Here is a 15,398-nt window from a genome sequence, read left to right as displayed (position 1 = left end):
ATGAAAACAATGCACATAGTTTCCTGTTTTGGTCGTAGACTGATTACAGTTGTATGAAGTAACACGTTATTTGTATGTTATCATACAATAAATTTAATAAAAATCAGCAGGTAACCGAAACTTTTTGTTGCTAGAATTATTTTGCTATGATATAACACTTCAGCGATACATCAAAATCTGTTAAGAAACTCAATATTCAAGAAGTACTCAATTTAATTCGCTTTTTCAGAATGTAGAATATGTTTAAGTGGTAGAATAGACAAATCCTAATACCAATTAAGGACCAATATCAGGCAAAACAAAGATAAAAGAAAGTATTATTTATGCAATATAATATAATAATATTCCCACAATTTTCAGACAACGCCATCTAGTCTCAAACTAAGCAGAGCTTGTATTAAGAGTACTAGACAACTGATAAACTACTTATGTATTTCTAAATACATACATAATATAGATAAATTACACCCAGACACAGAACAAATGATCGTGCTCATCACATAAGCTTTTGTCCTGTCTGGGAATCGAACCTACGACCTCCGGTATAGCAGTCAGGGTCACTAACCACTAGACCAACAGGCCAGTCAAACACACACAGAATAATATCAAAATCCAATCTAAAAATAATCTATAGTTTACCTAGTTAGGCCCATAATCTAGCACATATGTTTCTTTTTATTACAAAATTTGAAAGAATAACAATAATACACTATGTAAAGGTGATACTAAGTATTACAATATATTTTTACTTAAGTACATGTCATTCTAAAAATGCATACATATACACAATCGTTCCTGTGACAAAATCTTTTAGGGCCAGGGCTCTGAAAATAACGCATACAGCAGCATTCAAGTTATTCAGTTACAAATTCCTTTCTATAAATAAAACATCAAAAATCCCAAGTTTAAAGTCACAAACCAGAGTGCATTAGCACATTAGTTTATCGGTCAATACCCACAGAGAACCATCAACCCACCCACGCAACAAAATAAAAACGCAATAAAAATCTCAGAAAAAATTTACTCCACATAAAAAATACATCAAAACAACAGATTGTGCACAAAGACCGGTTATAACAGACACACCCAACACTCACACAGGCGCAACACACACCCGTCTTATGTGTACAGTGTAAGCACGCACACATATGCGTGCATGCGCGTGCGCACGCAATGCATCGAGCGCAGCCATGCATGGTAACTTGCGGGTTTCCAGTTTTCCTTGTTTGATAGTGAGTAAATTGAATTGTTTTGAGTTGGACTGTAGGTCATTGTAATTGCTCTGGTAGTTATTTAAAATGAATAATTTAATTTACTCTATTACTACTTAATATACTTACTCCAAAACTTTAAAATATTTTTATAATGCATTATTTAATTTGCTATATAATATACTTACTAAGAAATCTCTGAGGTAGTTCATTTAGTCATCGTGTAAGAATGTAAATAAACATTCAGTACTTATATTCTCTTTACTTAAATTAATATAATAATTAAAAACCGGAATCCATTATTTTAAACACAAACCATGAAAATTATTTTTAACCTAACCCATTCGTTTTTCTTTTGATATTCGTACGAGACTAGTACTGGACCTCAGTGCTGCTTGTCAATCTCGACTAAACGGTGTCTCTACAGTTATACAATATTCTATCTAATAACAACTATACTCCTGACCTATTCTCCTGACAACAAAATAAGAAAACTATATTTACGAAAAGTAGAGTTCAGAGAAACGGTTGCGTGTTTTCCGTCGACGTTTAAAAACTACGTGCTGTTACCAAGAACTACCAAACAGTTCACAATAACAAACATTACTCGGAAAGTTTCAAATATTTTCCACTTCTCATTGGTGTTTATGCTTAGATAAACCTTATTCTTCTTTCAGTCAGTATTATGATGGAAAATCTGCAGAAGCAGCCAAAGAATGCGATTTTTTTAATTTGGAATTAAATAAATATAAAAAATTTAAATAAATTATTTTTTCACGCTTATTTATCGGGAATATCCGACAAGTTTTTGGAACCCGCATGATTAAACCTAAATTAAGTAAATAATTAATTACCATAACAAGTACATAAATTATTTCATAAATATTTAACTTTGTAGAACTCTACAATTCGTTCTCTATATCTATAGTAAGACGCAAGTCGTATTTCCAATCATGTCAAGATAAAGTAGTATTGCATGGGAATCAACGCAACACGTCATAAGATTGGTTGTGTTTGTAAATGTGCCAATAACGTACATATTACTAAAACTCTCTTTCATTATATCAATATTTCTTGTTTGTTTCTTTTAAACGAATCCCGCTGTCAGGGATTTTATCATTGTGTCACTTGGGGTTTCACAAGCATACAAGTCACACACACAAAGACACCCAGACTTAAAACAAGCATTCGTAGATTCATTTGTCTAACGCGGGGATCGAATACTCCACACCCCGCTCAGACTTATACAATTCAGCTATCCGTGAAGTCTAAACATAATGTTAGTATTTTCTCATTCTGAAAAAAGAAAACCATTGTTCCATTACAAGCCATAATGAGTCTCATAAGTAGACATTGACCAAACGATTAAATGCATACGCAAATTACGAGATAACTAATTATTTAGATCGAGAACCTTCATCACCGAATCACCGCTTACCTTATCACCTGATCAAGTGATAAGAGTGATCATCTTATCGGAGCAGGCGAGTCGAGCGTGGTGCCGAGTGCCGACGTCATCGCCCGGCCGCGGCGGCGCGGCGTGGTTTCCCCAAACAGACACACACACAAGCGAGCAGTATTTGTTTACATCACACTTATGTGTGGTGTGTGGTGCAAGTGACGAAATGTAGCGTCTTGATGAATTAAATGTTTAGATTAACGCAGACTGTGAGTTCAGAGTGTCAATTACCAGTAATCTACACAATCTAACGTGATTTGACGAAGCAGTGGATGTGTTAAAGGAATCAATTAGGTCAATTCTATGTTGAAATGTTTTGGTGTTTGCCGAAAGATATTTGAAATACTATGGGATGTGGTAGAGGTTTTGCGTTATGGAAAAACTATTATATATATTTAGATTATCGTGTAGTATGTATTTGCATGGTGTATAAGGATGTCGTTAGTTGAGTTATAAGATTTTAATTCAAATAAAACACTTTTATGGCTGTTAGCATCTTTATTTCTCGTTCATCATCATTAACGTTCTGTAGTTTTAAGTAATTTTAAAAAGCTCTGAAATTGCCGTAAAGAACAACAGTTTCTGCAACAACAAAATACCAATATAAAAACTTATCCTATATAATAATAATAATGATTAATATTTCGTCCCACAAAAGTAAAAAAATAAAACAGTCAACAATTCAAACCTACATCTTCTATACCTCATGACCTTGCCGCCGCTTATGACCTGCGCCAGCGCCGATCACTCGAGCGGCGCGTGCGCCTCACTTTCACGACAGCGATGCGTCAGCGCACCGCTACACACACACAGACACACGTACACACAATTACTCATAGTCGCGCGACCGCCGTGACCGTTACTCTCATAATTAATACATGACTAACATTACTTACTAGAATTATTGGGAAATCTATCGGAATTTTAATTAAACAACCTGTATGTGAAGGTTATTCACCTGTCAGCTGGAAATTCAATATTGTTACATAAAAACAAAAGAGTTACAAAGCCTGTTTGCGATTGTCCTGCGCCAACTGAAAAAAGAGCAAAATAGAGCTTACCTACCATATAGTACACCTTACTTTTCTTTTGTTTTTCCACCTGTTGGAATTTCCAAATCTAATAGGTATTTCAATAATATATACTTACATCAAAGAAAATATACAACGTGCATTATGTCACTGGAGATGTCTAAATAATGACTCTACGCCTTTGTTTATTTACCATCAGAACTCTACTTTATTGCTATTCTAGAAAACTGAATGATTCATTGTAACTTGATTCATAGACAAAGTCTATGACAGGTTTTCTTATTATAAAATGTAAATAATTGTATTAATCGCCTACTCGCGATTGTATAATTGTAGAACACCAAACGGACACAACTCTGTATTGCAGCCATTATTTTTTAATTATGAGACAGCTCTATAGGTACTATAAAAAAGAGAAATAAACAAAAAATAAAGAATTGCTGTACATCTTTTCTCTTACTAAAAATAAAATAGTTATTATCACATGTAAATTTGTCTAAACCGGTCAACGTACCTCCAGTCCCTGTGAAATAATACATAATGTAAAACCCGCTGCAAAAACACCTGCAAGTAACCAAGCTTCAAGAATAAGGTCTACACAATATTCTTTACTTGAGTATTGAGTAACAAGGAGGCCAATTAATACTTTTAAATTATTACTTAAAGCCCGTCGGAAATATCTTCGCACCTGGCTAATGACGTCATGCAAATGTTAGAGATAGCAAAAAAAAACCGATGTTAAATTAAAATATAATGAAATATTTTGTTCGTGCCTATCTATTTATTTTTTATACTTTTAAATCATCCGTAGTTTATGACGTAACAATTTTAGAAAAGCCTCTACACTATGCTTCACAAGGGGAAGCGCACTCCAGCGAGGAGCGCAGATATTTCCGACGTATTATATTACTGTGGAAGCGGGACGTTGCTCTACACGGATTATAGTTCTGTCTCTTTTGCACACGTCACACAGACATTTAAGGATGTAGAGGTAGTGGAATTTCAAATGATGAAGGATTGAAACGAATTACATCATATCCTCTATATGTAAAAAAGTAGCAAGAATAGCGACTCTACATATTGAACGTACGTCAAAATGATTATAAAACCAGTTTATTTTTAGATTAAGAATATTATGATCTATTTTGATACTATTTGGTCTTATATTTAAAGAATTAATCAGATAAGTAATTTATTTTTGAGCGTTGGCCTCTAAAATTTATTTAAAAAAAAAACGGAAGTTGAACGACTTTGATACTTCTTTATTTTACAGATACTAACTAAATACTTAATTAATATATAATAGTTCTATAGAAATACTGTAAATACCAGGGTTAATGTTTATATTATTACTGACTAACATAATACTCTACAATTTATTTCAAAATTCCCACTAAACTGGGAATCACGCGGATAAAACCGGGTGTAACCATTAACATATCATAAAATTCCCGAGATTTCAAACGTGATACTGAAATTTTTATTTGTATAGATTAAAGTGTATTAATTTCGCGTCGTCATGCAAATTGCGAAAAGGAGAAACTTCGTCAAGACTGACCTACACAACAGGCTAATTTGGCGCGATGTGTCAAACCACGAAGGTCGTTGACACTAAACATTATTAAGTTCAGCCTCTCAGTAAGATATTGACAAACTCTACATTTTGATAATATTCTTTAAAACACAAACATACAACCGACTCCTAAATAAAAACTACTTAGCCAAACTGGATGAGATTTTTGGGAATTTATGGGACCAAGCGATAGCTATTTCACGTTAAATGAAAAAAAAAGATTTAAAAAATTGGTTCACCTAGTCTGTAAAACAAAAAAAATATTGTTTAAATGGGCTATAATACAAGACTTGAAGTCACGTTTAAAATTCTAACTGTTTATAATAACAAACCGTGCACAATGCATTTTAGTTGCAACCTTTGTAAAACTCAGATTATTTATGCTAAGGACAACGTATTATGATATTAAGTATGTCAATACGATTTCAAAATAATGTAGAGCATGACACAAACGGCTATGTAGAGACCAAAACAACTCTACAAAAATCAGCTCAAGTTTGTTTTTCACAAAATATTTTTTCTTTTGTTTACTTTATTTTTAATATATTCTTTTTCACGTGAGAGGCTCGTGTTTTCGACTGTTTACTTCTCAAGATTCCAATATTAATTCGTACTTTAGACCGCAACAAACGTGTTTATTCACAACTAACGCGTCACACATCGCGGCAAGTTATTAGTTTATTACACTAGACACGTAGATCCACGCCTGTTTATCTTATCTTACGTGATTCAATAACAACTACATCCATTTGAAACAATACACTTGTTTTCTCAGCTGATAACGCTTATCTCGACATTGTAATAAGTTCTCATAAAGATACAACCCTAACGGGATTACTAATGCTAATGTTAAGAACAACATCTGTTCCCATCTTAGAACGGTGTTGTAATGTCGCCGTGGATGCAAGTTGTCGAAAGTCGCCGGTCTCGTTCGCGGGTCATCGAACCGCAGCTGTCAAAATAGTAGAGCTAGATGCAGCGCGAGCCGAGAGCCGCGGGCCGCGAGTCAGCGAGTGTCATTGATTGTTGTGCGCGGCGCGAGCAAGCGGCGACCTTGTCGCGCCCGCGCCCCTCCGCCGACGTCATGCGGGGGCGCGCCGGTGACGTCACGCCGACCTCGCCGTCACTCCGCGAGCACGTGAACACCACGCGCCGGCACGCGCCGGCTGCGTGATCAGTGGCGCGCCATTGGCCCGCGCAGCCGAGCCGCCCGCTCCCATTGGCCGGCCGCTCCCCCCTCACCCCACAATCGCATGCCTCGTAGCTCGAGCGCTCGCCGAACGGTTTATTCGTCCGCAGATCGCTAACAGAACCACACGGCTCCCAACAGCGAATACGCGGAGCGAAAACACAAGTTTTGTGAATTAAAAAAGAAAGTTTTATTGCGTTGAATGTTCTTATATTAATCAGAATGTCGACTCTGCTCGAAGTTTGCGGACCCCTCTCGCCGCCGTCAACGCCGCCGTTGATGGAAAACAAAGTGAGTGTCTTTCGAAACTCGAGTTTAAAAGTTTTTGAAAACAAAAAAAAAATTTTTGATGTCCCAATTTTTTTTTCTGCCAATAAAATGCTCTTTAGCGTTTGTGCAATCGAAAGTATGGTAAGAGCGCACGGCGCGATCACGCAGCGCGCGCGTGCTCACACAGCTAGCGACCGTTCACTTACGTGCATCTGTCTTTGTCTCACAGGTCGAGTTACCTTACAAGAAGGCTGCAGTGAAACGCGCTCGGGAGTCGTCACCGCCCGCCGGGCTGGTCACTCCTCAGCCCTCTGACTCTGAGGGCGAGGATGACTTCGGCAAGAGGTCCCGGTGCGAGCTGGCACGACTCCTGCTGACGACGCCGCCGCCAGAGCCATGTTGCCGGCCCTCAGTTATCATGCGCGCGCACAAGGACGGCACTTGCAGCCCCGAGCCGCTCGTGCCTCCTCCACCCCAAGACATGAACATGAACATCCTCAAAACGCTCAAGTTCAAAATGAACAGAGGACACAGTTACTCACAAACCAAATATATGTCGCAAGCTCAAGTTGTGCCACCGATCACGGTGGAACCGCCGAGCCCACCCCCGAAGGTGGAGGAGGCCCGCGTGCCCTCTCCGCACGCGGAGTGCGCGGTCAGCGCCGTGCGGGGCGAGCGCGCGGCGCCGGGCTGGGTGCCGCTGGCGCCGCGCCCCGCGCCCGCCGTGCTGGTGCCCGGCACGCTGCTGCCCACCACCGCGCTGTGGCTGGTGGCGCCCGCGCCCGCCGCGCGCCGCCGTCTCTACGAGTGCGCCTATCCCGGATGCGGGAAAAACTACTTTAAGTCATCCCACCTAAAAGCTCACGCTAGAACCCACACTGGGGAGCGACCATTCCGGTGCGCGTGGGACGGCTGCGAACGCCGGTTCTCCCGCTCTGATGAACTATCCCGGCACAAGCGCACACACACTGGGGAGAAGAAGTTTGGGTGTCGCGTGTGTAACCGCCGCTTCATGCGCTCCGACCACCTCGCCAAGCACGTTAAGAGACACGCCAAGGAGCGCGTGCCGCCCGCGCCCGTGCTCAAGCTGCTGCCATCACCGCCGCTCGCCATCCCCGTGCAGGCGCCCGTCGCGCTGGCGCAGTAACCCTGCCCGCGACACCTCGACTGTGATCCAGATCTCATGATCGTTACCTAGTTGTAGTTTTACTCATCTCTAAGACTGTCCTATGTCTACTTAAGTAGCGTCTAGATGTAAGAATATGTTATTGTTAGAGACGTTAAGCTTCCAAAAGATTAAACACAATGTTTTATACTAGTCCGTTGTTTTGTTTGCACTTCACTGATTGCCTCACCCGCACTACACTTGACACACGCCCCGGGCCCGGTCGCGCACCGGCCCGGCCCGGACCGGCCCGGCGCGGCTGGCGGGCAGGGCCGCGCGGCGCTCGCCTGCCGACTGCCAGCCGCGCCGCCTCCAGCGCTGCTCGATAACGACACACGCGCCTCTTATCTCCGCCGATATCGCACCAAAAATATTTTAAATAGAAAGACAGCAACTAATTATCTGAAACAAACAGACAGATAAATGTAATATGAAACAATTAATTAATCATTATCGATGTAATTCTCCCTTGTACTAGTTTTGATAAGTTAAAAAACATGATAATGTCGAAGACTTTAGCTTCCGCTTCCACTATGACATAATTAAAAACATGACCTAGGATATCCAACAAATTCTATAGTTGCATCATCTTCTAGAACGGTCTAGAAAAAAATCAAGGAAGATGATGAAGTATACTCTCTCCTCTACTTTGGATATAAGACAATAACCACAGATATTACACATACAATCAAAGCTGATCGATCACTTAAGGGAATACAGCTTGCAACGCCCACTATTAATACAGGCCTTTGGTAGAGATCCTCTACAAAACAATAGGTAGGAAGGAATATTACCATAATTGTCTGCAATAACGTATATTGTTAGATAATTTGCTAACAGGATACTGCCGTATCCGCTCAGCAAGAACAAATCGCTCACATAATGATATGAAAGAAATACACCTACTATAAGTCACTGAACAACACTTTTTACCCTCGAAAATCATCCATAAATGTCCCTCGTAGAACTCTATTTAAAAACCCGAACTCTTAAAAATAATTTTAAGATGGCAAATTTTCTTATCTCCATCCTGAAAATAGATAAGCAAACGAATCGTAGACAAAAATTACAACCAATAGTTGTTGATCCAACGAAGAAATACCGAGAATGACCATCAAACCGACTAGCAACAGTGCTTGAACCAAAACACTAATTTAAAAACTACTTAAAGATTACACTCTCATTGCAAACACTCTGTTGCTTGGCAAAACAGCTTTGATTATCACAGTAACTTTGTTTAAGTGAAAACCTAACTTTAATCTCTAAAACTTATTCAATACTATATCAATTTTTAACCTACCTAACTAGCTCTACAAAATCATTATATCATTTTAAATAATACTACAACAATTTAGCATACCATTCACATCTTTGCTAGTCCAAACTCCACAACATTAAAAACTTTTGTTTTGAGTTGGTAATTGCATTACCTGTTACCATAGAAACCGAATATGTTTATGTCTACTAATATCGAATGAAACAGATAACCCTGCTCTTATTAAGTACCCTATTAATATACTAATTTTTTTTCTTTCCAGTATGCATGAAGTTCTCCAAAAATATTATGAAACAATACGGAGGAAAAATCAGGCCGTATATAGTTAGATAGGAACCCTATTGCACCATCAGTCAGCTGTAAATTTCCACTTCTAGAGACCCTTTCTATCATCACTTGATTAATAGTCCAAGGATACTCATTAAAATACGTCCTTCTAGACTACCCTTGGAAAACGCGAAATAATAGTAAAACATGAATATGCAATCAAAGTGCGCAGTCGTTTTATTTGCCGACCTCATGGGTAAAGACAAAAACAATTTTGCAACATTGCAAACAAATATGACTCTACAAAAATATTCGTTACAAGCATTTCTTTTTTCATTTTTCTATTCTAGAAGGTGGCATACTATTTAATTTAATTTACTCCTGATTTGTTTAAATGTTTTTTAATCAGTAAACAACTCTATCTCTGGACTTCTTCTCATTTTAATTACCAACCGGTGAGACCGAGACAGACAAAAACGAGAAAGACAAACTTATCACATAAAACCTTTTTTAATTCCACCAAAAAGTTTTTAATCACTTCTATAGGACCAAAATATTAATTAATGAAGTAGTATAACTATAAATAGCAATAGCGTACTACATAAAGAAAGTTCCCTGCGCCTACGCATCGGTTGCCAGCTGCCAAATAATCGTGGAAATTGCTATTACGGCTGTCATTTTGACGCCAGCGTCGTCACATGTGTCATGCATGCATGGGTCGTCATGCGGCGTCATGACGTCACCCGTGCATTTCCGTTGCATCAGTGCTTGAAAGTATTGAGACGCATCGTGATTGTGACTGCGTTTTTTAGGATGACGTTTTTGCGTGGGACTGTTGAGAGTTTGGTGATTTCCTGGTTCGTTATGAGACTTGTAAACATGTTTAGAAGGGTTTTCTGGCCCTTTAGGGAATTTTGCTCATATTCTAGGAATACATTGACACATTGACAACGACGAAAAAAGATTTTATTTCCATAAATGTAGAGTTATCTTGAACATTATTTCGACCTCATTCTTAAACTAGACTTTCCAGACAGACCTTAATCAGATCCATTAATCACCTAGGTCACTGATTTCTCTATTCAGTTTAGTGAAATTAAAGACGAATGGATTCCCTTCTACGTGGCACTGGTCCAATTTATTAGCGCCGACAAAGGAAGCAATGGAAAATCCCGCAAACGTTAGTGTGATCTTGAATTCAAGACCTTACTTAACAGCTTTTTATGAAGCGAGCAAAAAGTCTGAGGTTATATCAAACGAGGTTAGATATGTAGGTGGATTGTTTAATATAGCTTTTAAAGTCTACTTACTTTTCCTCAGTCTATTAGGAAGCTTTAAAAGAAAGGAAGAGTTATGAAAATTGACAGTAATTAAACTTATTCTAGATATGTGTCTTCTGATTTTTTTTTCAATACTTTCAATTTGATAACGTACTTGGAAAAGATTTCATGCAGTGTTTAATTTAAAACAAAAAGAAGAGCCACTTAGTTATATCTTCTTTATGTTAAAGGCTCTCTCGGGTCAACTTAATATTTTTAGTTGACTAGTTCATTTCTAGTTACTACGGGACAATCATTTACATAATTATGCTGACTAAACGAAAAGCGATCGCCGAGTTATACATTTTATTTAACTTAATACAATTTTGACATATTCGGTAACAAAAAAAAATACTACACACAAGCCGGACCAAGAGTTAATACGACATCTGTGATACCTGTTCGTTGTAATTAAATAAACAAATTACATTCGCGACACACCCCCTAACCAACAAATATGCATACATTTTACTCCAATTTCAATAATTCACATTTATATAATTATAAAAAAAAATACACACTGCCACCCCCTCAACACATCAGCGTGAAAATCATTCAGAGAGATCATTCGTAGATCACGTTCGGATCACATCGTGTGCACTCGTGTCCGCTCGTGTGGCACGCTTTGGTTGAGTGCTATAGGTTCAAAGATTGTACCAGGTTGCTAGCCTATAGTCTGAAGCAGTATCTAAGTGGTTTTAATGACCACCCTATGTTTCGTGATAAGATTTTTTTTCTTTAACAACTTTTAGACGTATGTTAGAGTTTGGTTAACTGGTGCGTTTGAGAAGGAGTTTTGAGTTCGAATCCTGATTGTTGTTTTCATTTTTGGGTGGACAAATGTTTTAATTTCATTTTTGAGTGATAGATTTCTTTGTTGTTATGAAATTGTGGTAAGCTACTTAGATTGTTAAGTTGCGATTAAGCTACTTATGTAACAAAATCTATATCTGTATTTTGTTTTAATTACTAACTAAAATTTACCCTTTGTGAAGAGTTTTACAATTACCATAGAATAGTGAAGTCGCCTATATTTGTTTATTGCCTTTTTATATCAAACATCAACACTACTTACCGATTAAAAATTATAACATGGATAAGTACTAGGTTTTTCTAAATTGCGAAAAAAAAATTTAAATATGTTGCCACGGAAACCAAGTCGCCAAAAAGATTATAACCACAGATAACAAAAATAAAGTTCAGAAAACCGGATTAATGTTATAAAGCATTTAAAGGTTTTAACTGATGCTAACATAATAATACCTATGTTAATATTAGCTAATAGTCGCGAAAATTAAATTCATACCAACACGATTTCATTGTGAGGCGGTTTGATATTTACTTATGTAATTATAACTTATAATATAATTATATTAAATCGATCTAGCTAATATAAGATGCATGTGTGTCAATCGTGCAATTTTTTAATGTGAACATCCGTCTATGCATTTCAGGAAATATTTCTCTAGGTTTATAGACATGAAGAATTGCAACGCTTTTGCGCGCTTTGACAACAAAACTTTGGAGATACACGATAGATTATAGTTTCTACACTATACACTTCCATCTTCTATAAAAAAAGGAAAAAAAAAAACAAGATTTATTGAGTATGACCGTAGAGCTCCTAAGTCAAAGGTTTGAATCCCGAAATGAAACAATGTTTTTTCGCGTTCATGTGCTTATTATAAAGTTATCATCACTTGGTAAAAAAATGATGAAGAAAAAGACAGTTTTTTTTTGTTTTCAAGTATGTCTTGGTCCTTTTCAGAGTTATACAAGTAGCTTGAACTAACTCACTTGACAACAGGTTGTACACGACGTATGGTGGATCCATAGTTAAAAAAGGTCAATATTAGATACTGTCCTTGCCTTCAGGCGGTCAAAGCACCATGAGTCTTAAAACCGATGAGAAAATTTGGTAATATAACCTCTTTTAAAACAGGAATTGAAATAGGAACCAGTGCAATATAACGTCATGCGTTCTAAATGCTCTAATTATTAATGTGTCCCAAACTTGCTTATATAATAAGTTTGCGAGATACAAATAACAAACGCAAACATTACCAGACGACTCCCAAAAACTGCCAAGAGACCAGTTTTTATCAAAATCACAAATATATTGAAAAATTAACAGCGAATTTTAACAGTTCTGCTATACAATTTGAGCCAACGCTAAATGTCTTTGACAAACATAAGTAAAATAACAATATTCTATATAATAAGTTTATTTTTTACAAAAATCGTGATCATATAAGGAAAATGTTCCATCATTAGTCGGAATTTAAGCAAACATTGTCTGATTATAATATCTGATTTATATGATCCGCAAAAATTTTATCTACGTTTTCATTTAGACCATGGATCCCCTATCAAGTCTAACAAGCTTCCAAAATTGATACTTAACGCAAAACGTTATCTTCTAATATATAAAATTCCCGTGTCACGATGTTAGTTACCGTACTCCTCCGAAACGGTTCGACCGATTCTTATGAAATTTTGTATACATATTGGGTAAGTCTGAGAATAGAACAACATCTATTTTCATACTTCTAAGTGACAAGGGTTGCCCACACAAAAAAAAAAAATGTTTTGGACGAAATTTTTTGTTTTTACTTTTTTTAATATTGTAGCATTAAAAAATACATCCAACCAGATATAATTTATCAGACAAAACGACGTTTGCTGGGTCAGCTAGTTAGGTATATAATTAACCACTTAACACATCATATATTTCTGTTTTGCATCATTATTATGTAAAACATTGGCTCAAATACGTCACACATCTTCATTCTAAGTAAAAATTCAACGTAGGACTGAAAAAAAAAATTGGTAACATCTTAAGATGACGTATAATAGGGCGGGTTTTTCCGAAACCACAGCTGTTAGTTATAAATATGGGTATTATCAATAAACAATAATAAACTAAGGATATTTAGGATATTCCCCGAGCATGTGCTTCAACAACAGTTTCATGGTTCAGTGAAGTAATTTATGAAGGTTTTAAGTTTTGACGAAGATATAATATGTGTCCACTTATGTCATCATTATGGCAAACAGTCTTACTTGAGATAACAGTCGCCGAATTCGTGAACGATGCATACTATAACGTCTTTTTAGTTAAGCGTGTGAATGATCATGGACACCCATCTCCTCGGGGGAGGAAGCGGGCAGTTTCAGACTCTTACTGTCTCAACCTGAACTACCGCCGCGCCGTTTAACATCTCGACGTTGACACCTGACCACCACCAGCAACAGCGGGACACCTTCGGACGGACGCCTTCCTGTCATTTTAAAAGCCGACGTGTAAAGTGTTGGTCATTCCGCCTCCTACTGAAACTACACCCGCTGATCGAAATATAATCACCCGTCGGGGGTCGTACGAACAGACGATGAACGGATTGACAAACAAATGACGACGGAGGATTTTCCGTCTATCCGTCATGTTTGCGACTATGGAAGCCGTCTCCAACATACAGGAAAAAAGATAATTATGTAAATCTATCAAAGGTGCAGGAGATGTGTTTGGGCGATCTACGAATGCCTGTTCTGCGTTTGGGTGTCTTTGTGCATGCAACTTGAATGTTTGTGAAAACCACCTTCCGAAATTCTTAATGACAGAGCCGTTCAAGGACAAGGGTATTGTTTTTTAGAACAAAATAACAACGGTGCATACATGGGTTTGAGAAAATTTATTGCATAATATTAATCAGGATTTCAATTTTATAGTCTTTGCTACTACTGCTGCAGCCCAATTTATGAATAGGTACTGGTAGGATATATGAATATCTTCTTTACGCAAATATAAAAGCAATTACTCGAATAATAGAACACTTAATCGATTTCGCATCCAAAAATAAACAATGATATTGAAAAATGCGTGTTTATTAGTACATTGTACGTCAGACGTTGTTAAGCCGAATTTCTTGTCATAATCTTGCTATTTTACTATCACAAGTCGGTCACAGAAGGCCCACGCACGCCGCACGCACGCCCACCGTGATATGACGTCACGAAATCAAGGAACATGATAACTGACTGCAATTTGATTATGGAACTATATTTTTTTTTGTAAATTTTAATGTCTTTTTTAACAAAGGCGGTTATTTGTAGTGAAATATTCTTGCCAGTTTTTTTGTTGGTGTGTGTGTTATATATTTGTAAAATACTGCAACGCAGAATGTAATTGTTAAGTAGACATGTGTAAGTTGCTATAATTATGAAGGGACAGCATTTGAAAACTTTTTTCACTTTATAGTGTTTCTTTCGTTGGGATTAAAAAATATAACTTACTGAAAATAACAGAAACGTAGCTTCCATGAATGGCATTAACAAATGTTTGAATCAGTCATGAAGGGTTCTGTGAAACAATTCCACCGTGTATCACTTTAGAGTTATAAACATATTTAAAGCACTATCTTAACACAGTTCATAATAAAAAAATGCCCTTTTTCAAGAATTCTCTGCACATTTTGATCGGCCAATGTCAATTTTATGATTAAGAAACCCATTTTGTTATCCCTTTTTCGGTTTTTGTGCGCAAGACTTTTCAGTATTGAAATATAATTAGGGTCTCCCTAAGCCCGTTGCAAAAACCTGTTTATTTTATAAGTTTAGCGAACTGCATCGTCCTTTTAAAAT

At 37.4% G+C, this 15,398-nt stretch overlaps 1 protein-coding gene across 1 annotated transcript; it reads left to right on the top strand.

Annotated features, from left to right (window-relative positions):
• The first annotated feature begins 6,479 nt into the window (after window positions 1–6,479).
• LOC113501248 (Krueppel-like factor 10) lies at window positions 6,480–8,051 on the top strand. Its single transcript, XM_026882330.1, has 2 exons — window positions 6,480–6,754; window positions 6,963–8,051. Exons 1-2 carry the CDS (start codon window positions 6,686–6,688, stop codon window positions 7,878–7,880), a joined length of 987 nt encoding a protein of 328 aa, XP_026738131.1. The 5' UTR covers window positions 6,480–6,685; the 3' UTR covers window positions 7,881–8,051.
• Window positions 8,052–15,398: the final 7,347 nt, after the last annotated feature.

The sequence above is a fragment of the Trichoplusia ni genome, chromosome 15, assembly GCF_003590095.1.
Source record: "Trichoplusia ni isolate ovarian cell line Hi5 chromosome 15, tn1, whole genome shotgun sequence".
Classification (NCBI taxonomy): Eukaryota; Metazoa; Arthropoda; class Insecta; order Lepidoptera; family Noctuidae; genus Trichoplusia; species Trichoplusia ni.
This window is presented reverse-complemented; position numbering and strand designations above follow the sequence as displayed.